Genomic DNA, 26,193 nt, shown 5'->3' on the forward strand with positions numbered 1-26,193 from the left:
CCAACAACTATGTGGACACCTCTTCAAATTACGATCTTACATCTGTAGATACACTACATGGCCAACAACTATGTGGACACCCCTTCAAATTACGATCTTACATCTGTAGATACACTACATGGCCAACAACTATGTGGACACCCCTTCAAATTACGATCTTACATCTGTAGATACACTACATGGCCAACAACTATGTGGACACCCCTTCAAATTATGATCTTACATCTGTAGATACACTACATGGCCAACAACTATGTGGACACCTCTTCAAATTACGATCTTACATCTGTAGATACACTACATGGCCAACAACTATGTGGACACCCCTTCAAATTACGATCTTACATCTGTAGATACACTACATGGCCAACAACTATGTGGACACCTCCTCAAATTACGATCTTACATCTGTAGATACACTACATGGCCAACAACTATGTGGACACCCCTTCAAATTACGATCTTACATCTGTAGATACACTACATGGCCAACAACTATGTGGACACCTCCTCAAATTACGATCTTACATCTGTAGATACACTACATGGCCAACAACTATGTGGACACCCCTTCAAATTACGATCTTACATCTGTAGATACACTACAAGGCCAACAACTATGTGGACACCTCCTCAAATTACGATCTTACATCTGTAGATACACTACATGGCCAACAACTATGTGGACACCCCTTCAAATTAGTTGATTCAACTATTTCAGCCACACCCGTTGCTGACAGGTGTACAAAATCGAGCACACAGCCATGCAATCTCCATAGACAAACATTGGCAGTAGAATGGTCGTACTGAAGAGTTCAGGGACTTTTAACGCTGCACCGTAATACGATGCCACCTTTCCAACAAGTCAGTTCATCAAACTTCTACCCTGCTAGAGCTGCCCCCGGTCAACTGTAAGTCCTGTTATTGTGAAGTGGAAGCATCTAGGAGCAACGGCTCAGCTGTGAAGTGGAAGGTCACACAAGCTCACAGAACTGGGCCGCTGCATGCTGAAGTACGTAGTGCGTAAAAATCATCTGTCCTCTGTTGTAACACTCACTACCGAGTTCCACACTGCAAGCAACGTCAGCGCATGACCTCCATGAGCAATGCTAAGCGTCGACTGGAGTGGTGTAAAGCATGGCGCCATTGGACTCTGGAGCAGTGGAAACGCGTTCTCTGGAGTGATGAATCATACTTCACCATCTGGCAGTAATACAGATGAATCTGGGTTTGGCGGATGCCAGGAGAACGCTACCTGCCTGAATGCATAATGCCAACTGTAAAGCTTGGTGGAGGAAGAATAATGTTCTGGGGATGTTTTTCATGTTTTGGGCCCTTTAGTTCTTAACGCTACAGCATTCTAGACGATTCTGTGCTTCCAACAATGTGTCACCAGGGGAAAGCCCTTTCCTGTTTCAGCATGACAATCCACTCGCGCACAAAGGAGGTCCATACAGAAATGGTTTGTTGAGATCAGTGTGGAGGAATTTAATTGGCCTGCAAAGAGTGCCCGACCTCACTAATGCTGTTGTGGCTGAATGGAACAAAGTCCCCGCAGCAATGTTCCAACATCTAGTGGGACTCATTCCCAGAAGAGTGGAGGCTATTGTAGCAGCAAAGCTGGGACCAACTCCATATTGATGCCCATGATTTTGAATGAGATGTTCGATGAGCAGGTGTCCACATACTTTTGATCAGGTAGTGTATGACACACAGAGAGAGAGACAGATCCTATCAAATATACAGAGTTCACTTTTATCAGCACACACAGTCATAATTGTAGCTACAGTATCAACCACAGACAGTGCCTCATCTCTATTGACACCAGCCTGTTTAAGAGTCCATGTCTTGTGAAATGCCCTCTTGAGTGCGGTCCACTCACTCAACCCCTCTAGCAAGAGGATCCCCTCCCCTACAAACTCAGACTAACACACACACACACACACACACACACACACACACACACGGTTGGGGAGTAATTGGTCACGGTTGGGGAGTAATTGGTCACATTACCAACAAGAATATTGTAATCATTTTACAGATACTTTAATTACAGATACTTTTGAAAAAGTAGATGATTACTTATTGGATTACTTTTAAAATATATTATGACCCCTTTCAGTTTTGATCAAAAAAAGTGCAAGTTTAAGTTTGTTCCACCTGAGTGAGTCTGACTGCTAGTCAGAGACCACTATGATGACACACCAAATGATGACGACCAATCTGAGACCACTATAATGACACACCAAATGATGACCACCAATCAGAGACCACTATGATGACACACCAAATGATGACCACCAATCAGAGACCACTATGATGACACACCAAATGATGACCACCAATCAGAGACCACTATGATGACACACCAAATGATGACCACCAATCAGAGACCACTATGATGACACACCAAATGACGACCACTAATCAGAGACCACTATGATGACACACCAAATGATGACACACATATCAGAGACCACTATGATGACACACCAAATGATGACCACCAATCAGAGACCACTATGATGACACACCAAATGATGACCACCAATCAGAGACTACTATGATGACACACAAAATGATGACCACCAATCAGAGACCACTATGATGACCACCAATCAGAGACCACTATGATGACACACCAAATGATGACCACCAATCAGAGACCACTATGATGACCACCAATCAGAGACCACTATGATGACACACCAACAGAGACCACTATGATGACACACCAAATGATGACCACCAATCAGAGACCACTATGATGACACACCAAATGATGACCACCAATCAGAGACCACTATGATGACACACCAAATGATGACCACCAATCAGAGACTACTATGATGACACACAAAATGATGACCACCAATCAGAGACCACTATGATGACCACCAATCAGAGACCACTATGATGACACACCAAATGATGACCACCAATCAGAGACCACTATGATGACCACCAATCAGAGACCACTATGATAACACACCAATCAGAGACCACTATGATGACACACCAAATGATGACCACCAATCAGAGACCACTATGATGACACACCAAATGATGACCACCAATCAGAGACCACTATGATGACCACCAATCAGAGACCACTATGATAACACACCAATCAGAGACCACTATGATGACACACCAAATGATGACCACCAATCAGAGACCACTATGATGACACACCAAATGATGACCACCAATCAGAGACCACTATGATGACACACCAAATGATGACCACCAATCAGAGACCACTATTATGACACACCAAATTATGACCACCAATCAGAGACCACTATGATGACACACACAATTATGACCACCAATCAGAGACCACTATGATGACCACCAATCAGAGACCACTATTATGACACACCAAATGATGACCACCAATCAGAGACCACTATGATGACATACCAATCAGAGACCACTATGATGACACACCAAATGATGACCACCAATCAGAGACCACTATGATGACACACCAAATGATGACCACCAATCAGAGACCATTATGATGACACACCAAATGATGACCACCAATCAGAGACCACTATGATGACACACCAAATGATGACCACCAATCAGAGACCACTAATATGACACACCAAATGATGACCACCAATCAGAGACCACTATTATGACACACCAAATTATGACCACCAATCAGAGACCACTATGATGACACACCAAATGATGACCACCAATCAGAGACCACTAATATGACACACCAAATGATGACCACCAATCTGAGACCACTATAATGACACGCCAAATGATGACCACCAATCAGAGACCACTATTATGACACACCATATGCGTTTGGTGGTGTAAAAAGTACCCAATCGTCTAAGATATCTTAATGGAAAACGACACAAATAAAAGTGACCCAGTAAAATACCACTTAAAAGTAAACGTATAAATCATTTCATTCCTTATTGTAGCTCTATCCTGCAGTCAAATGACCGAGTGGCCTCATGGGTGGATAGTTACTCATATTTTTCAACTCTATATCTGACATGGTACAGGTGCCTTCTTTTCTTAAGCCCATAGCTACATGAGTGAGGTTTATACTTTTGTTTCAAAGTAGATTTGTTTAAGACGACCAAGAAACACTCTGTGTGAACCTGATTTAGCCCCCTGCAGTAAAAGGTCAAGCAAACCAGACGGCACCAATTCCCTGTTTGTATTTATTTGCAGATAGCCAGGGGCAACACTCCAACACTCAGACATAATTTACCTATAGCCAGGGGCAACACTCCAACACTCAGACATCATTTACAGATAGCCAGGGGCAACACTCCAACACTCAGACATCATTTACCTATAGCCAGGGGCAACACTCCAACACTCAGACATCATTTACCTATAGCCAGGGGCAACACTCCAACACTCAGACATCATTTACCTATAGCCAGGGGCAACACTCCAACACTCAGACATCATTTACAGATAGCCAGGGGCAACACTCCAACACTCAGACATCATTTACCTATAGCCAGGGCAACACTCCAACACTCAGACATCATTTACCTATAGCCAGGGCAACACTCCAACACTCAGACATCATTTACCTATAGCCAGGGGCAACACTCCAACACTCAGACATCATTTACAGATAGCCAGGGGCAACACTCCAACACTCAGACATCATTTACCTATAGCCAGGGGCAACACTCCAACACTCAGACATCATTTACAGATAGCCAGGGGCAACACTCCAACACTCAGACATCATTTACCTATAGCCAGGGCAACACTCCAACACTCAGACATCATTTACAGATAGCCAGGGGCAACACTCCAACACTCAGACATCATTTACCTATAGCCAGGGGCAACACTCCAACACTCAGACATCATTTACCTATAGCCAGGGGCAACACTCCAACACTCAGACATCATTTACCTATAGCCAGGGGCAACACTCCAACACTCAGACATCATTTACCTAGCCAGGGGCAACACTCCAACACTCAGACATCATTTACCTATAGCCAGGGGCAACACTCCAACACTCAGACATCATTTACCTATAGCCAGGGGCAACACTCCAACACTCAGACATCATTTACCTATAGCCAGGGCAACACTCCAACACTCAGACATCATTTACCTATAGCCAGGGGCAACACTCCAACACTCAGACATCATTTACCTATAGCCAGGGGCAACACTCCAACACTCAGACATCATTTACCTATAGCCAGGGGCAACACTCCAACACTCAGACATCATTTACCTATAGCCAGGGGCAACACTCCAACACTCAGACATCATTTACAGATAGCCAGGGGCAACACTCCAACACTCAGACATCATTTACCTATAGCCAGGGGCAACACTCCAACACTCAGACATCATTTACCTATAGCCAGGGGCAACACTCCAACACTCAGACATCATTTACCTATAGCCAGGGGCAACACTCCAACACTCAGACATCATTTACCTATAGCCAGGGGCAACACTCCAACACTCAGACATCATTTACCTATAGCCAGGGGCAACACTCCAACACTCAGACATCATTTACCTATAGCCAGGGGCAACACTCCAACACTCAGACATCATTTACCTATAGCCAGGGCAACACTCCAACACTCAGACATCATTTACCTATAGCCAGGGGCAACACTCCAACACTCAGACATCATTTACCTATAGCCAGGGGCAACACTCCAACACTCAGACATCATTTACAGATAGCCAGGGGCAACACTCCAACACTCAGACATCATTTACCTATAGCCAGGGGCAACACTCCAACACTCAGACATCATTTACCTATAGCCAGGGCAACACTCCAACACTCAGACATCATTTACCTATAGCCAGGGGCAACACTCCAACACTCAGACATCATTTACCTATAGCCAGGGGCAACACTCCAACACTCAGACATCATTTACCTATAGCCAGGGGCAACACTCCAACACTCAGACATCATTTACCTATAGCCAGGGGCAACACTCCAACACTCAGACATCATTTACCTATAGCCAGGGGCAACACTCCAACACTCAGACATCATTTACCTATAGCCAGGGCAACACTCCAACACTCAGACATCATTTACCTATAGCCAGGGGCAACACTCCAACACTCAGACATCATTTACCTATAGCCAGGGCAACACTCCAACACTCAGACATCATTTACCTATAGCCAGGGGCAACACTCCAACACTCAGACATCATTTACCTATAGCCAGGGGCAACACTCCAACACTCAGACATCATTTACCTATAGCCAGGGGCAACACTCCAACACTCAGACATCATTTACCTATAGCCAGGGCAACACTCCAATACTCAGACATCATTTACCTATAGCCAGGGTCACACTACAACACTCAGACATCATTTACCTATAGCCAGGGTCACACTCCAACACTCAGACATCATTTACCTATAGCCAGGGGCAACACTCCAACACTCAGACATCATTTACCTATAGCCAGGGTCACACTCCAACACTCAGACATCATTTACCTATAGCCAGGGGCAACACTCCAACACTCAGACATCATTTACCTATAGCCAGGGTCACACTCCAACACTCAGACATCATTTACCTATAGCCAGGGGCAACACTCCAACACTCAGACATCATTTACCTATAGCCAGGGGCAACACTCCAACACTCAGACATCATTTACCTATAGCCAGGGCAACACTCCAACACTCAGACATCATTTACCTATAGCCAGGGGCAACACTCCAACACTCAGACATCATTTACCTATAGCCAGGGGCAACACTCCAACACTCAGACATCATTTACCTATAGCCAGGGGCACCACTCCAACACTCAGACATCATTTACCTATAGCCAGGGGCAACACTCCAACACTCAGACATCATTTACCTATAGCCAGGGGCAACACTCCAACACTCAGACATCATTTACCTATAGCCAGGGGCAACACTCCAACACTCAGACATCATTTACCTATAGCCAGGGTCCCACTCCAACACTCAGACATCATTTACCTATAGCCAGGGTCACACTCCAACACTCAGACATCATTTACCTATAGCCAGGGGCAACACTCCAACACTCAGACATCATTTACCTATAGCCAGGGTCACACTCCAACACTCAGACATCATTTACCTATAGCCAGGGGCAACACTCCAACACTCAGACATCATTTACCTATAGCCAGGGTCACACTCCAACACTCAGACATCATTTACCTATAGCCAGGGGCAACACTCCAACACTCAGACATCATTTACCTATAGCCAGGGTCACACTCCAACACTCAGACATCATTTACCTATAGCCAGGGTCACACTCCAACACTCAGACATCATTTACCTATAGCCAGGGCAACACTCCAACACTCAGACATCATTTACCTATAGCCAGGGTCACACTCCAACACTCAGACATCATTTACCTATAGCCAGGGGCAACACTCCAACACTCAGACATCATTTACCTATAGCCAGGGGCAACACTCCAACACTCAGACATCATTTACCTATAGCCAGGGTCACACTCCAATACTCAGACATCATTTACCTATAGCCAGGTCACACTCCAACACTCAGACATCATTTACCTATAGCCAGGGGCACACTCCAACACTCAGACATCATTTACCTATAGCCAGGGGCAACACTCCAACACTCAGACATCATTTACCTATAGCCAGGGTCCCACTCCAACACTCAGACATCATTTACCTATAGCCAGGGGCAACACTCCAACACTCAGACATCATTTACCTATAGCCAGGGGCAACACTCCAACACTCAGACATCATTTACCTATAGCCAGGGGCAACACTCCAACACTCAGACATCATTTACCTATAGCCAGGGGCAACACTCCAACACTCAGACATCATTTACCTATAGCCAGGGGCAACACTCCAACACTCAGACATCATTTACCTATAGCCAGGGGCAACACTCCAACACTCAGACATCATTTACCTATAGCCAGGGGCAACACTCCAACACTCAGACATCATTTACCTATAGCCAGGGCAACACTCCAACACTCAGACATCATTTACCTATAGCCAGGGCAACACTCCAACACTCAGACATCATTTACCTATAGCCAGGGCAACACTCCAACACTCAGACATCATTTACCTATAGCCAGGGGCAACACTCCAACACTCAGACATCATTTACCTATAGCCAGGGGCAACACTCCAACACTCAGACATCATTTACCTATAGCCAGGGGCAACACTCCAACACTCAGACATCATTTACCTATAGCCAGGGGCAACACTCCAACACTCAGACATCATTTACCTACCTCCAACACTCAGACATCATTTACCTATAGCCAGGGGCAACACTCCAACACTCAGACATCATTTACCTATAGCCAGGGGCAACACTCCAACACTCAGACATCATTTACCTATAGCCAGGGCAACACTCCAACACTCAGACATCATTTACCTATAGCCAGGGGCAACACTCCAACACTCAGACATCATTTACCTATAGCCAGGGGCAACACTCCAACACTCAGACATCATTTACCTATAGCCAGGGGCAACACTCCAACACTCAGACATCATTTACCTATAGCCAGGGGCAACACTCCAACACTCAGACATCATTTACCTATAGCCAGGGGCAACACTCCAACACTCAGACATCATTTACCTATAGCCAGGGGCAACACTCCAACATCATTTACCTATAGCCAGGGCAACACTCCAACACTCAGACATCATTTACCTATAGCCAGGGGCAACACTCCAACACTCAGACATCATTTACCTATAGCCAGGGGCAACACTCCAACACTCAGACATCATTTACCTATAGCCAGGGGCAACACTCCAACACTCAGACATCATTTACCTATAGCCAGGGGCAACACTCCAACACTCAGACATCATTTACCTATAGCCAGGGGCAACACTCCAACACTCAGACATCATTTACCTATAGCCAGGGTCACACTCCAACACTCAGACATCATTTACCTATAGCCAGGGGCAACACTCCAACACTCAGACATCATTTACCTATAGCCAGGGTCACACTCCAACACTCAGACATCATTTACCTATAGCCAGGGCAACACTCCAACACTCAGACATCATTTACCTATAGCCAGGGCAACACTCCAACACTCAGACATCATTTACCTATAGCCAGGGTCACACTCCAACACTCAGACATCATTTACCTATAGCCAGGGTCACACTCCAACACTCAGACATCATTTACCTATAGCCAGGGGCAACACTCCAACACTCAGACATCATTTACCTATAGCCAGGGGCAACACTCCAACACTCAGACATCATTTACCTATAGCCAGGGCAACACTCCAACACTCAGACATCATTTACCTATAGCCAGGGGCAACACTCCAACACTCAGACATCATTTACCTATAGCCAGGGCAACACTCCAACACTCAGACATCATTTACCTATAGCCAGGGGCAACACTCCAACACTCAGACATCATTTACCTATAGCCAGGGGCAACACTCCAACACTCAGACATCATTTACCTATAGCCAGGGGCAACACTCCAACACTCAGACATCATTTACCTATAGCCAGGGTCACACTCCAACACTCAGACATCATTTACCTATAGCCAGGGTCAACACTCCAACACTCAGACATCATTTACCTATAGCCAGGGGCAACACTCCAACACTCAGACATCATTTACCTATAGCCAGGGGCAACACTCCAACACTCAGACATCATTTACCTATAGCCAGGGGCAACACTCCAACACTCAGACATCATTTACCTATAGCCAGGGGCACCACTCCAACACTCAGACATCATTTACCTATAGCCAGGGGCAACACTCCAACACTCAGACATCATTTACCTATAGCCAGGGTCAACACTCCAACACTCAGACATCATTTACCTATAGCCAGGGCAACACTCCAACACTCAGACATCATTTACCTATAGCCAGGGGCAACACTCCAACACTCAGACATCATTTACCTATAGCCAGGGTCCCACTCCAACACTCAGACATCATTTACCTATAGCCAGGGGCAACACTCCAACACTCAGACATCATTTACCTATAGCCAGGGGCAACACTCCAACACTCAGACATCATTTACCTATAGCCAGGGGCAACACTCCAACACTCAGACATCATTTACCTATAGCCAGGGTCCCACTCCAACACTCAGACATCATTTACCTATAGCCAGGGCAACACTCCAACACTCAGACATCATTTACCTATAGCCAGGGGCAACACTCCAACACTCAGACATCATTTACCTATAGCCAGGGGCAACACTCCAACACTCAGACATCATTTACCTATAGCCAGGGGCAACACTCCAACACTCAGACATCATTTACCTACAGCCAGGGGCAACACTCCAACACTCAGACATCATTTACAAACAAAGCATGTGTTTAGTGAGTCCACCAGATCAGAGGCAGTAGAGATGACCAGGTATGTTCTCTGTTTAGTGAGTCCACCAGATCAGAGGCAGTAGGGATGACCAGGTATGTTCTCTGTTTAGTGAGTCCACCAGATCAGAGGCAGTAGAGATGACCAGGTATGTTCTCTGTTTAGTGAGTCCACCAGATCAGAGGCAGTAGGGATGACCAGGTATGTTCTCTGTTTAGTGAGTCCACCAGATCAGAGGCAGTAGGGATGACCAGGGATGTTCTCTGTTTAGTGAGACCACCAGATCAGAGGCAGTAGGGATGACCAGGGATGTTCTCTGTTTAGTGAGACCACCAGATCAGAGGCAGTAGGGATGACCAGGGATGTTCTCTGTTTAGTGAGACCACCAGATCAGAGGCAGTAGGGATGACCAGGGATGTTCTCTGTTTAGTGAGACCACCAGATCAGAGGCAGTAGGGATGACCAGGGATGTTCTCTGTTTAGTGAGACCACCAGATCAGAGGCAGTAGGGATGACCAGGGATGTTCTCTGTTTAGTGAGACCACCAGATCAGAGGCAGTAGGGATGACCAGGGATGTTCTCTGTTTAGTGAGACCACCAGATCAGAGGCAGTAGGGATGACCAGGGATGTTCTCTGTTTAGTGAGACCACCAGATCAGAGGCAGTAGGGATGACCAGGGATGTTCTCTGTTTAGTGAGACCACCAGATCAGAGGCAGTAGGGATGACCAGGGATGTTCTCTGTTTAGTGAGTCCACCAGATCAGAGGCAGTAGGGATGACCAGGGATGTTCTCTGTTTAGTGAGACCACCAGATCAGAGGCAGTAGGGATGACCAGGGATGTTCTCTGTTTAGTGAGACCACCAGATCAGAGGCAGTAGGGATGACCAGGGATGTTCTCTGTTTAGTGAGACCACCAGATCAGAGGCAGTAGGGATGACCAGGGATGTTCTCTGTTTAGTGAGACCACCAGATCAGAGGCAGTAGGGATGACCAGGGATGTTCTCTGTTTAGTGAGACCACCAGATCAGAGGCAGTAGGGATGACCAGGGATGTTCTCTGTTTAGTGAGACCACCAGATCAGAGGCAGTAGGGATGACCAGGATGTTCTCTGTTTAGTGAGACCACCAGATCAGAGGCAGTAGGGATGACCAGGGATGTTCTCTGTTTAGTGAGACCACCAGATCAGAGGCAGTAGGGATGACCAGGGATGTTCTCTGTTTAGTGAGACCACCAGATCAGAGGCAGTAGGGATGACCAGGGATGTTCTCTGTTTAGTGAGACCACCAGATCAGAGGCAGTAGGGATGACCAGGGATGTTCTCTGTTTAGTGAGACCACCAGATCAGAGGCAGTAGGGATGACCAGGGATGTTCTCTGTTTAGTGAGTCCACCAGATCAGAGGCAGTAGGGATGACCAGGGATGTTCTCTGTTTAGTGAGACCACCAGATCAGAGGCAGTAGGGATGACCAGGGATGTTCTCTGTTTAGTGAGACCACCAGATCAGAGGCAGTAGGGATGACCAGGGATGTTCTCTGTTTAGTGAGACCACCAGATCAGAGGCAGTAGGGATGACCAGGGATGTTCTCTGTTTAGTGAGACCACCAGATCAGAGGCAGTAGGGATGACCAGGGATGTTCTCTGTTTAGTGAGACCACCAGATCAGAGGCAGTAGGGATGACCAGGGATGTTCTCTGTTTAGTGAGTCCACCAGATCAGAGGCAGTAGGGATGACCAGGGATGTTCTCTGTTTAGTGAGACCACCAGATCAGAGGCAGTAGGGATGACCAGGGATGTTCTCTGTTTAGTGAGACCACCAGATCAGAGGCAGTAGGGATGACCAGGGATGTTCTCTGTTTAGTGAGACCACCAGATCAGAGGCAGTAGGGATGACCAGGGATGTTCTCTGTTTAGTGAGACCACCAGATCAGAGGCAGTAGGGATGACCAGGGATGTTCTCTGTTTAGTGAGACCACCAGATCAGAGGCAGTAGGGATGACCAGGGATGTTCTCTGTTTAGTGAGTCCACCAGATCAGAGGCAGTAGGGATGACCAGGGATGTTCTCTGTTTAGTGAGTCCACCAGATCAGAGGCAGTAGGGATGACCAGGGATGTTCTCTGTTTAGTGAGACCACCAGATCAGAGGCAGTAGGGATGACCAGGGATGTTCTCTGTTTAGTGAGTCCTCCAGATCAGAGGCAGTAGGGATGACCAGGGATGTTCTCTGTTTAGTGAGACCACCAGATCAGAGGCAGTAGGGATGACCAGGGATGTTCTCTGTTTAGTGAGTCCTCCAGATCAGAGGCAGTAGGGATGACCAGGGATGTTCTCTGTTTAGTGAGACCACCAGATCAGAGGCAATAGGGATGACCAGGGATGTTCTCTGTTTAGTGAGTCCACCAGATCAGAGGCAGTAGGGATGACCAGGGATGTTCTCTGTTTAGTGAGTCCACCAGATCAGAGGCAGTAGGGATGACCAGGGATGTTCTCTGTTTAGTGAGTCCACCAGATCAGAGGCAGTAGGGATGACCAGGGATGTTCTCTGTTTAGTGAGTCCACCAGATCAGAGGCAGTAGGGATGACCAGGGATGTTCTCTGTTTAGTGAGTCCACCAGATCAGAGGCAGTAGGGATGACCAGGGATGTTCTCTGTTTAGTGAGTCCACCAGATCAGAGGCAGTAGGGATGACCAGGGATGTTCTCTGTTTAGTGAGTCCACCAGATTAGAGGCAGTAGGGATGACCAGGGATGTTCTCTGTTTAGTGAGTCCACCAGATCAGAGGCAGTAGGGATGACCAGGGATGTTCTCTGTTTAGTGAGTCCACCAGATCAGAGGCAGTAGGGATGACCAGGGATGTTCTCTGTTTAGTGAGTCCACCAGATCAGAGGCAGTAGGGATGACCAGGGATGTTCTCTGTTTAGTGAGTCCACCAGATCAGAGGCAGTAGGGATGACCAGGGATGTTCTCTGTTTAGTGAGTCCACCAGATTAGAGGCAGTAGGGATGACCAGGTATGTTCTCTGTTTAGTGAGTCCACCAGATTAGAGGCAGTAGGGATGACCAGGCATGTTCTTGGTTTAGTGAGTCCACCAGATCAGAGGCAGTAGGGATGACCAGGGATTTAACGGTTTTGACTTGAGGTTATTATTTATAGGGGTGCCAGGTAGGTTGTGCCTACCAGAGAAAACATTGGTTTCTCCTTTTAGTTTGGGTGGGAATGAGTCCCATCTGGTCCGTCAAGTCTACACCAATACAAAGGACGTATGTAAAAGTCAGGATGGAAATAAACTTTTCATAAACCCTTAAAACATTGAAAAGAACTTCAAAAACAACTATATTCTGTTGCGTGGGTTGTATTAGCAACAACAATGATTACACACACACATAATAATATCACAATGAGTTCTGGTTCCTCCAGAAATGTCCTGTACCTCGGGCCTAAAAAGAGTCCAGCCCGGTAAAGGAGTTCAGTGAACTCAAGTGACTTTTGTCACGCGATGTTTGTCCGTTCATTCAGTGTAGCGTAAACCCAGTACTAAACATACAATCAATATAACAATTACTTTACCACAGAACTTTAAAGCGGATCAACTCTTAATTAAGTCCTCAACTACAACTAACTACATAAATCACAGTATACATCACATCCAAACAAATGAAATACCGTATACAAAAAGGTGGTAGTCAGTCGGTCAGTCAGACAATCCAATCCGCCAATAGATCTCCAGCGGAGAAAGGCCACGAAGAACGGAGAGGTGTAGTCCAGGGACGCAAAGAGTGGATCCGATCCTGGGTCTCTCTGCTACAAAACACACGTTTAACGGCAACAAAACAAACGGAATAGAGAAGCTTCGGAACTCAGGGTTGAACACATCCTCATGCACGTCTCCATCACAACCCCACTTTTGCGCAGCTGATGCTGGCTATTTAATTGGGAATTAAAGGGAAAGCGCCCTATTGAAGGAGCTGCACTGAGACGGTTCAGAAAATTCAGGGCCGTCACAGGATGTTCTCTGTTTAGTGAGTCCACCAGATCAGAGGCAGTAGGGATGACCAGGGATGTTCTCTGTTTAGTGAGTCCACCAGATCAGAGGCAGTAGGGATGACCAGGTCTGTTCTCTGTTTAGTGAGTCCATCAGATCAGAGGCAGTTGGGATGACCAGGGATGTTCTCTGTTTAGTGAGTCCACTAGATTAGAGGCAGTTGGGATGACCAGGTGTTCTCTTGATAAGTGCGTGACTGGACCATTTTCCTGTCCTGCTAAGCATTTAAAATGTAACGAGGACTTCTGGGTGTCAGAGAAAATGTATGTAGTAAAAAGTACAACATTTTCTTTAGGAATGTAGTGAAATAAAAGTAAAATTTGTCAAAAATATAAATAGCACAGTAAAGTACAGATAAACCCCAAATATAACTTAAGTAGTACTTTACACCACTGTGGATCCTTTGATGAGAGAGAGAGAGAGAGAGAGAGAGAGAGAGAGAGAGAGAGAGAGAGAGAGAGAGAGAGAGAGAGAGAGAGAGAGAGAGAGAGAGAGAGAGAGAGAGAGAGAGAGAGAGAGAGAGAGAGAGAGAGAGAGAGAGAGAGAGAGAGAGAGAGCATTGTTGAGGTTTTGGCCATGAACATGGTTCCCTCACCACCACACCCACCCCTTCCCCCAGGGGAGCAGAGTTGGGGCCTGACATGGACACACTCTGTCTGGGGTGAGCACAGAGGGACAGAGGGCTTGATCTGGAGGGTAAGCATTTCTCCCAAACCCTAACCCCTAAGACTTAAAGACTGGGTCTACGAGGAGCTTCATCCTCTTGAAATGTATTTACAACCTGCTTTTGTGATTATTGTTTAGTATTTACAGTTTTTTCCCCCAATTGCTAACAAGCACCGGTCAATACTGAAGCCCCTTTTTCAAAACTCTTCACACAGTCTGCATTACCAACATGCATCTTGGCCAAACAGTTCATCTCACCTCCAAAACTCCCTCAAACCACCAAAACACTTCATACATGTCTCGTTGGACCAGAACACTGGCAACAGTTCTCACTCAGAAAGCTTACGTCGTCACTCCTAACACACTGACCTAAAAAACACTAACAACAGAGAGCATTACATAAACTATGAACTTATCTCTTTGAGGTTGAAGTCAATTTGCTTCAATAGCCTTTATCTTTTCTATATCTTTGCATATTGTAATTTACTTGTGAAAAATAAAAAGTTGAAAGAAAAAAACAATTCCTGAAATTCCAGGGCTGCAATAATAATTAATACAAAAACAACATGTATAATATAACACTCATACTGTACAGTACTGTGAGGGTTCTAGTTCTCACCAACATGTATAACACTCATACTGTACAGTACTGTGAGGGTTCTAGTTCTCATCAACACGTATAACACTCATACTGTACAGTACTGTGAGGGTTCTAGTTCTCATCAACATGTATAACACTCATACTGTACAGTACTGTGAGGGTTCTAGTTCTCATCAACATGTATAACACTCATACTGTACAGTACTGTGAGGGTTCTAGTTCTCATCAACATGTATAACACTCATACTGTACAGTACTGTGAGGGTTCTAGTTCTCATCAACATGTATAGTATAATCACTCATACTGTACAGTACTGTGAGGGTTCTAGTTCTCATCAACATGTATAACACTCATACTGTACAGTATTGTGAGGGTTCTAGTTCTCATCAACATGTATAATATAACACTCATACTGTACAGTACTGTGAGGGTTCTAGTTCTCACCAACATGTATAGTATAATCACTCATACTGTACAGTACTGTGAGGGTTCTAGTTCTCATCAACATGTATAGTATAATCACTCATACTGTACAGTACTGTGAGGGTTCTAGTTCTCATCAACATGTATAACACTCATACTGTACAGTACTGTGAGGGTTCTAGTTCTCATCAACACGTATAACACTCATACTGTACAGTACTGTGAGGGTTCTAGTTCTCATCAACATGTATAACACTCATACTGTACAGTACTGTGAGGGTTCTAGTTCTCATCAACATGTATAGTATAACACTCATACTGTACAGTACTGTGAGGGTTCTAGTTCTCATCAACATGTATAGTATAATCACTCATACTGTACAGTATTGTGAGGGTTCTAGTTCTCATCAACATGTATAACACTCATACTGTACAGTACTGTGAGGGTTCTAGTTCTCATCAACATGTATAGTATAATCACTCATACTGTACAGTACTGTGAGGGTTCTAGTTCTCATCAACATGTATAACACTCATACTGTACAGTATTGTGAGGGTTCTAGTTCTCATCAACATGTATAGTATAATCACTCATACTGTACAGTACTGTGAGGGTTCTAGTTCTCATCAACATGTATCACTCATACTGTACAGTACTATGAGGGTTCTAGTTCTCATCAACATGTATAACACTCATACTGTACAGTACTGTGAGGGTTCTAGTTCTCATCAACATGTATAGTATAATCACTCCTACTGTACAGTACTGTGAGGGTTCTAGTTCTCATCAACATGTATAACACTCATACTGTACAGTACTGTGAGGGTTCTAGTTCTCATCAACATGTATAGTATAATCACTCATACTGCACAGTACTGTGAGGGTTCTAGTTCTCATCAACATGTATAGTATAATCACTCATACTGTACAGTACTGTGAGGGTTCTAGGAGAAGTGTCTCCACACCCTGCCAGTCTTCAGGAGAAGTGTCTCCACACCCTGGCAGTCTTCAGGAGAAGTGTCTCCACACCCTGACAGTCTTCAGGAGAAGTGTCTCTACACCCTGCCAGTCTTCAGGAGAAGTGTCTCCACACCCTGCCAGTCTTCAGGAGAAGTGTCTCCACGCCCTGGCAGTCTTCAGGAGAAGTGTCTCCACACCCTGACAGTCTTCAGGAGAAGTGTCTCCACACCCTGTCAGTCTTCAGGAGAAGTGTCTCCACACCCTGACAGTCTTCAGGAGAAGTGTCTCCACACCCTGCCAGTCTTCAGGAGAAGTGTCTCCACGCCCTGGCAGTCTTCAGGAGAAGTGTCTCCACACCCTGACAGTCTTCAGGAGAAGTGTCTCCACACATTGGCAGTCTTCAGGAGAAGTGTCTCCAGACCCTGGCATTCATAGCATCCAGTAAGGACATCTGGTCATGTGGATGTTGGTCATAAACCTTCCACCTCCACGCAGAGAAAACCTCCTCTATGGGGTTTAGGAAGGGGGAGTATGGAGGCAGGGATAGTACTGACATCCTGGGATGTGCAGTAAACCAGTCTGTGACTGCAGCAGTGGTAGAATGCCACATTATCCCACACAACAACGAAGGCAGTACAGCAGAGTGGTGGAATGCCACATTATCCCACACAACAACGAAGGCAGTGCAGCAGAGTGGTGGAAAGCCACATTATCCCACACAACAACGAAGGCAGTGCAGCAGAGTGGTGGAAAGCCACATTATCCCACACAACAACGAAGGCAGGGGAGTTTCCTGCCCCTCTCTCCTCCGCTGGTACAAGTCATCCAGAAAATAAATGAGCCTCTCTGTATTGTAGGGGCCAATGAGTGGTTTGTTTAACAGGAAACCATCGTTGGACAGTGGTACACATTGTGATGTTAGCTCCTGTCTGGCCTGGGACACGGTTGCTCTCTGTCCAATCACATTTCTTGCCCTGCAGCGTGTTTTTGCCAGGTTGAATCCAGCTTTATCTACAAAGATAAATGTATGTGCAGTGCCTGGTTTCCATCTCCATTCCTCTGTAAAATAGAGTAAATCCTGTTTTACAGTACTTTACATTATGTATAGCTGGGTATGTTCCCTGTTTGGTCATTGAACAGACATCTTACCTGGACATATTGATACCGGAGTTCTCTCACACGTTCACCGTTTCTGATTCATCCTTATTTTATGTTTCTCTATGACTCTGGCAACAGTTGTTCTGACCATATTCACATTCCCAGAAGTGATTTTGTCTGCCCGCACTCTGTCTGCCCGCACTCTGTCTGCCCGCACTCTGTCTGCCCGCACTCTGTCTGCCCGCACTCTGTCTCTGTCTGCCCGCACTCTGTCTGCCCGTCTGTCTGCACTCTGTCTGCCCGCACTCTGTCTGCCCGCACTCTGTCTGCCCGCACTCTGTCTGCCCGCACTCTGTCTGCCCGCACTCTGTCTGCCCGCATTTCCCTCAGTTGTATTGCATTGTTGCCAATTACCATGTCAACAATGGCAATTTCCTGCACATCTGATAATATTCTGTTTTCTATGTTACTGGTTACTGCATTCTGTTTTGAATGTGGTTTTAACAGTTTTGGAAACATTGTGTTCGCATTTCAAAGCATGTGCTGCAAATATATAGTTTTGCAGGTGGTGGTGTATGAATGAGAAAAGAGTTCAGGGATTTCGGAGAATGTGGTCATTGGATGCGTTTTGTGTGAAAGCAAATGAAAAATAATTCACAGTTTGGTCCACATACACTTCTGTTTCGCTGACTGTGTGAAGAGTTTCGACAAGGTGACTTCAGTTTTGACCGAAGCAAGAAGAAAACCCTGTAAATACGCATTTACATTTTCTATTTAAATATATTGGAGATAAGTGCTATATAATGCCTAACATATGCTTATAATGCTTAGCTATCCTCTGGTCCAAATATAGACCTACAGTCAGACATATTTTAACACCCAAAGTGTTAGCCACATGCACTGACACTAGTCAAGTATTGGTTAAGCAGCTTTCTTCACTATCAGACCTCATTCTACAATCTATGTGAAATGAGACCCAAAACCTATTGTGTTCAACATGAAAACTGTGTTGGTCACAGGTGCGTGTGCGTTTTATCATTAGGTTTAACACACCAAATCAAATCCCTTGCCTCAGAAACCTCCCTCCAAAACACCGCCCGGCCCGACCCCAGCCGGGTTCGCATTACAAACACTCAAAAACATTCTCCCAAAATGTCAGTATTATACAATGGAACAAAAACACGGTATGGCATTGATTTTGCCCAAGGACAAAGCCATTAACAGCTAGATCATAAAAGTATTAAGTTGGCAACAAGGTTAAAGATCGACTCTTGCCTATATGTCTCCATGGCGATGTGGACTGTAAAGTAGACACAAGCTGTCATCGTGTGATGGTCAATCACCTGGTTTATATACCGACCGGGCACCTACAGCGGAGAAGGGAGGAATCTGGGCAAGGCACTGCTGGCATCACATCAGATGAATGCAACATGGTACACACACCATGGGGCTGTGTGAATGTACGCGCATGTGTGTTTGTGTAGAATACACTGAGAACAGCTCTCTCGCTCTCTCTCTCTCTCTCTCTCTCTCTCTCTCTCTCTCTCTCTCTCTCTCTCTCTCTCTCTCTCTCTCTCTCTCTCTCTCTCTCTCTCTCTCTCTCTCTCTCTCTCTCTCTCTCTCTCTCTCTCTCTCTCTCTCTCTCTCTCTCTCTCTCTCTCTCTCTCTCTCTCTCTCTCTCTCTCTCTCTCTCTCTCTCTCTCTCTCTCTCTCTCTCTCTCTCTCTCTCTCTCTCTCTCTCTCTCTCTCTCTCTCTCTCTCTCTCTCTCTCTCTCTCTCTCTCTCTCATTACAGTGAAGAGGCGACTCCGGGATGCTGGCCTTCTAGGCAGAGTTCTCTGTCCAGTCTCAATGTCAACAGTGAAGAGGCAACTCCGGGATGCTGGCCTTCTAGGCAGAGTTCTCTGTCCAGAGTTCTCTGTGGGTTATTTTTATTGGCCAGTCTGAGATATGGCTTTTTCTTTGCAACTCTGCCTTGAAGGCCAGCATCCCGGAGTCGCCTCTTCACTGTTGACGTTGAGACGGGTGTTTTGCAGGTACTATTTTAATGAAGCTGCCAGTTGAGGACTTGTGAGCCGTCTGTTTCTCAAACTTGACACTCTAATGTACTTGTTCTCTTGCTCAGTTGTGCACCGGGGCCTCCCACTCCTCTTTCTACTCTGTTTACAGACAGTTTTTGATGTTTTGTGAAGGGAGAAGTACACAGCGTTGTATAAGATCTTCAGTTTCTTGGCAATTTCTCGCAAGGAATAGCCTTCATTTCTCAGAACAAGAATAGGCTGACGAGTTTCAGAAGAAAGGTCTTTGTTTATGGCCATTTTGAGCCTGTAATCGAACCCACAAATGCTGATGCTCCAGATACTCAACTAGCCTAAAGAAGGCCAGTTGTATTGCTTCTTTAAACAGAACAACAGTTTTCAGCGGTGCTAACATAATTGCAAAAGGGTTTTCTAATGATCAATTAGACTTTTAAAATTCAAGGTGAGTAATCACTATTCTGATGTCCAGAAGCTCTTTTCGGTCATAAGAGACGGTATCAGCAACATTATGTACAAAATAAGTTACAAACAACGTGAAAAAAAACAAAAAAACTAGCAGTTGGTTTGGAGCCCGTAAAACGGTGCCATTATCATCATAATACACACACACACACACACACACACACACACACACACACACACACACACACACACACACACACACACACACACACACACACACACACACACACACACACACACACACACACACACACACACACACACACAGAGGGAGAAAGTTTAGGGGTGATATACGGCATGATAAATCACTAGTTTATAAGTCAGTGTGATGCTAGGGGAGCAGGCCGTCAACGTTGCCACAACGCTACTCTCACAACATTGGGACAACGTGATGAGAGGCCGGTGGAGAACACACACGCTGAGGTTCTGGAGCGCTGTGTAAGAGCTCGTCTCAGTCTCCCTGTAGGATGGTAGGATTCATAACCAGATCACCACAGGACTGGAGACTGGAGTCTCACAGGACAGAGGGAGGGAGGGAGTAGGAATAGAGAGAGGGGGAAAGAGAGGGAGGGGTAGAGCTAGAGAAAAGAGAAAATATATTTGCCCTAAGGTAGAGAGTGAGATAGAGGCAGAGAGAGAAATAAAGAAGGATGGGGGGATATGATGGCTTCTCACCTCCAGTCTGGTACGGTCCACATCTCTGGGTAGCTTCACCCTCACCCTGTGTGTCACAGACAGCACCTCATAGGGGTACACCTGGAAGGAACACATGCACACATGAAAAAACACACGCTGTCAGCTATTTAACAGTACAGCCAGCCTGGGGAGAGAGATAATGTAATCTACAATAGATTTAGCCAAAGATATCAAAGTGTATTTGCCAAACACATGACGCTAACATGATGTGAAACATTGACCCTCACCTTGTACTCTGGAGGAGAGGAAAAAGGAAAGAGTGAAAAAGAGGGAGAAAGAGAGAGAGAAATGTCAGATTAATGACTGTGTAATTATTTCAGTATGAAAACTACCATAAAAGAGCAAATCAATTACAGCACAAATAAAATACATAGATGCAAATGAAAGTGATTATTTTAATAACTTATGAGATATATTGTGTTCCAGCTCAGTACGTCAAAGGCTTTAAAAAAGCCTGGGACCCACTCTCTCCCACTGACACAAAACACCCCCCCCCCAACACACACACACACACAGACTCTGTGAAACTATGCTTTTACAGGCTTGGCACTGTGTGTGCTCTCTGGCTGAGGTATAGCAGGAGCATGCTGAGGCAGACAGCTCTGGAGCGGTGACTCACACTGATGTAACTCATTAGGCAAAAGGATGTGGCTTCAGCACCCTTGAGTGAAAACCCGTCCACCTGAACTGCTTCCCATTAAAAGTGCATTTAATTTATTTTAATTTAACTTTAAATTAACTAGGCAAGTCAGTTAAGAACAAATTCTTATTTACAATGACGGCCTCGGAACAGGCCAAACGCCTCCTGCAGGGACGGGGACTGGGATAAAATAAATGATATATACACAGTATAGGACAAAACACACATCACGACAACAGAGACAACACAACACTACATAACGAGAGACCTAAGACAATAACATAGCAAGGCAGCAACACATGACAACACAGCATGGTAGCAACACAACATGGTAACAACATGGCAACAACATGGCAGCAACACAACATGACAACAACATGGCAACAACACAACATGGCAACAACATGGCAGCAACACAACATGACAACAACATGGCAGCAACACAACATGACAACAACATGGCAGCAACACAACATGACAACAACATGGCAGCAACACAACATGGCAACAACATGGCAGCAACACAACATGACAACAACATGGCAACAACATGGCAGCAACACAACATGACAATAACATGGCAACAACATGGTAGCACAAAATGACAACACAGCATGGCAGCAACACAACATGACAACAATATGGTAGCATGGCAACAACATGACAACAACATGGCAGCAACACAACATGACAACAACATGGCAACAACATGGCAGCAACACAACATGACAACAACATGGTAGCATGACAACAACATGACAACAACATGGCAGCAAACAACATGATGGCAACAACATGGTAGCAGCAACATGACAACAACATGGCAACAACATGGTAGCACACAACATGACAACAACATGGCAGCAACAACATGGCAACAACAACAACATGGTAGCAGCACAACATGACAACAACATGGCAGCAACACAACATGGCAACAACATGACAACAACATGGCAGCAACACATGACAACAACATGGTAACAACACAACATGGCAACAACATGGCAGCAACAACATGACAACAACATGGCAGCAACACAACATGGCAACAACATGGCAGCAGCACAACATGACAACAACATGGCAGCAACACATGGCAACAACATGGCAGCAACACAACATGACAACAACATGGTAGCAGCACACATGACAACAACATGGCAGCAGCACAACATGACAACAACATGACAACAACATGGCAGCAACACTACATGACAACAACATGGTAGCAGCAGCAACAAATGACAACAACATGGCAGCAACAAATGACAACACAGCATGGTAGCAACACAACATGACAACAATATGGTAGCAGCACAACATGACAACAACATGGTAGCAGCACAACATGACAACAACATGGCAGCAACACATGACAACAACATGGTAGCAGCACAACATGACAACAACATGGCAGCAACACATGACAACAACATGGTAGCAGCACATGACAACAACATGGCAGCAACACATGACAACAACATGGCAGCAACACATGACAACAACATGGTAGCAGCACAACATGACAACAACATGGTAGCAGCACAACATGACAACAACATGGCAGCAACACATGACAACAACATGGTAGCAGCACAACATGACAACAACATGGCAGCAACACATGACAACAACATGGTAGCAACACAACATGACAACAACATGGTAGCAGCACAACATGACAACAACATGGCAGCAACACATGACAACAACATGGTAGCAACACAACATGACAACAACATGGCAGCAACACATGACAACAACATGGTAGCAACACAACATGGCAACAACATGGTAGCAGCACAACATGACAACAACATGGCAGCAACACATGGCAACAACATGGTAGCAACACAACATGGCAACAACATGGTAGCAGCACAACATGACAACAACATGGCAGCAACACATGACAACAACATGGTAGCAACACAACATGGCAACAACATGGTAGCAGCACAACATGACAACAACATGGCAGCAACACATGACAACAACATGGTAGCAACACAACATGGCAACAACATGGTAGCAACACAACATGGCAACAACATGGTAGCAACACAACATGGCAACAACATGGTAGCAACACAACATGACAACAACATGGCAGCAACACAACATGGCAACAACATGGCAACAACATGGTAGCAACACAACATGGCAACAACATGGTAGCAACACAACATGGCAACAACATGGTAGCAACACAACATGGCAGTAGCACAACATGGTAGCAACACAAAATATGGCACAAACATTATTGGGCACAGACAACAGCACAAAGGGCAAGAAAGTAGAGACAACAATACATCACGCAAAACAGCCACAACTGTCAGTGAGAGTGTCCATGTTTGAGTCTTTGAATGGAGAGATGGAGATAAAACTATCCAGTTTGAGTGTTTGTTGCAGCTCGTTCCAGTCGCTAGTTGCAGCGAACTGAAAAGAGGAGCGACCCAGGGATGTGTGTGCTTGGGGACTTTTAACAGAATGTGACTGGCAGAACGGGTGTTGTATGTGAAGTATTGTAGATCTAGGGTCAACCTTTTTCAACATGGCATCAATGAGCTAACAGATCTAGTATTGTAGATCTAGGTCCTACCTCTCATTCCTCCCCAGCTGTGGGAGTCCTGCTGGTCTGGGTCAACCTCAACATGGTCGGCAACCTCCTGGGGAGGACGGACATGCACGCGCGCACGGAAACACACACACACACACACACACACACACACACACACACACACACACACACACACACACACACACACACACACACACACACACACACACACACACACACACACACACACACACACACACACACACACACACACACACACACACACACACACACACACAGAGTCGGTTTAGACTAAAAACAGACAAGGTCAAAACACCTAACTCCATCTGGTTGTATTTGACAGTTTCCAGACATCATGCGTGTACTGTACCGTGCAGTAACAAAGAACAGATTTGTTTTTCTCTACGTTCCTTTTCTCTTTGGGTCAAGGAGAAATGATACAAAATATGTCTGTCCGAAGGTCGCTATAATCACAGGGAGGTTGACTCACACACATTCTCAACTGCAGACTTCTCCCACGGACTCAAATCTGGTTTCAGAAATATTACAATGTATTGATGGAGTTTAGAGGAACTGGCTTAGCTACAGTGCCTTCGTTCTGGTTTAGTTCAGGTCCCAGTCTCAATGTAACTGAATCTCTAGTGTTTCTCAGGGTGGGACAGAAAGGAAGACGTTCAGAAAAAACAACTTCTCCATCCTCAGCTCATTAAATCAATGGACGTGATTCATATGGAGTTGATTTGAATTGATTTCAGGTGTTTTCAACATCATTTTGTAGCACATGCTCCCATCACTTCCATGTATCTTTTGGTGGTTAAGGTTAGCTGAAGTTTGTAGTGGCTGTTTTAAAGAAAACTGAACCCTGGATTACATTTTCTCTTGGCCTACAGACTACTTTCAGGGTGAGGAGCCATCTAACATCAAGTTGTAAAATAGTGGACTACTCCTTTAGCCCCCCCCCCCCCTCCATAATAGCCATACATTGTCTCTGCCTCAGCTGCCACAGGCATTGGCTGGCGAGGAGTAACAGCCAATCCGGTTGCAGAATTAACGTATTCAGTGTAACACGCTACTGGGGTCTGATACGGTCCACATTTCTCATTTCCTGCTAAACTATTTCACCCCTCTGTCTACCCCAACCCCATACTTCAACAAACACATAAACAGCAATAACACACCATTAAGGTTAGACTAAACCCCCTCAGTGGAAGCACAACCATCATAATAAACTCTTTCTCCTAATGTCAATCTGTACAGTCAGTGGTAACGAGTGATAGGCCTACATGGAATCTGATAAGAAAGCTGTAAAACATGATTTCCCGGCCCAAAAGTTGAAAAAAACACCCAACCTTCCTATGTTGATAAGGGAAATAGCTTCCTTTCCTAATCACATCTTACAACTGAAACAATACTAGGCAAGTCAGTTAAGAACAAATTCTTATTTACAATGACGGCCTACTGGGGAACAGTGGGTTACCTGCCTTGTTCAGGGGAAGAACGACAGATAAATACCTTGTCAGCTCGGGGATTTGATCTAGCAAGCTTTCAGTTACAGGCCCAACGCTCTAAACAC

At 45.3% G+C, this 26,193-nt stretch overlaps 1 protein-coding gene and 1 long non-coding RNA gene across 3 annotated transcripts in view; both read right to left on the reverse strand.

Annotated features, from left to right (window-relative positions):
- Positions 1-9,630: 9,630 nt before the first annotated feature.
- LOC127906716 (uncharacterized) lies at positions 9,631-11,500 on the reverse strand. Of its 2 annotated transcripts, none has more exons than XR_008062546.1 (3): positions 10,188-11,500; positions 9,729-9,812; positions 9,631-9,644 (listed from the first exon to the last, which is right to left on the reverse strand). It is a non-coding gene; the product is annotated as an uncharacterized LOC127906716 (long non-coding RNA). The 2 variants fall into 2 exon arrangements; XR_008062547.1 differs by lacking the exon at positions 10,188-11,500 and adding an exon at positions 9,897-10,151.
- Positions 11,501-24,630: 13,130 nt separating this feature from the next.
- The window catches only part of LOC118378194 (actin-binding LIM protein 2-like), a 93,304-nt gene continuing 91,741 nt past the window's right edge, over positions 24,631-26,193 (reverse strand). The window contains exon 20 of the mRNA XM_052460738.1: positions 24,631-24,708. Within this exon, the coding sequence (XP_052316698.1) occupies positions 24,631-24,708 (78 nt within the window). The remainder of the gene's footprint in view (positions 24,709-26,193) is intronic.

Source organism: Oncorhynchus keta, chromosome 13, assembly GCF_023373465.1.
Source record: "Oncorhynchus keta strain PuntledgeMale-10-30-2019 chromosome 13, Oket_V2, whole genome shotgun sequence".
NCBI classification, from domain to species: Eukaryota; Metazoa; Chordata; class Actinopteri; order Salmoniformes; family Salmonidae; genus Oncorhynchus; species Oncorhynchus keta.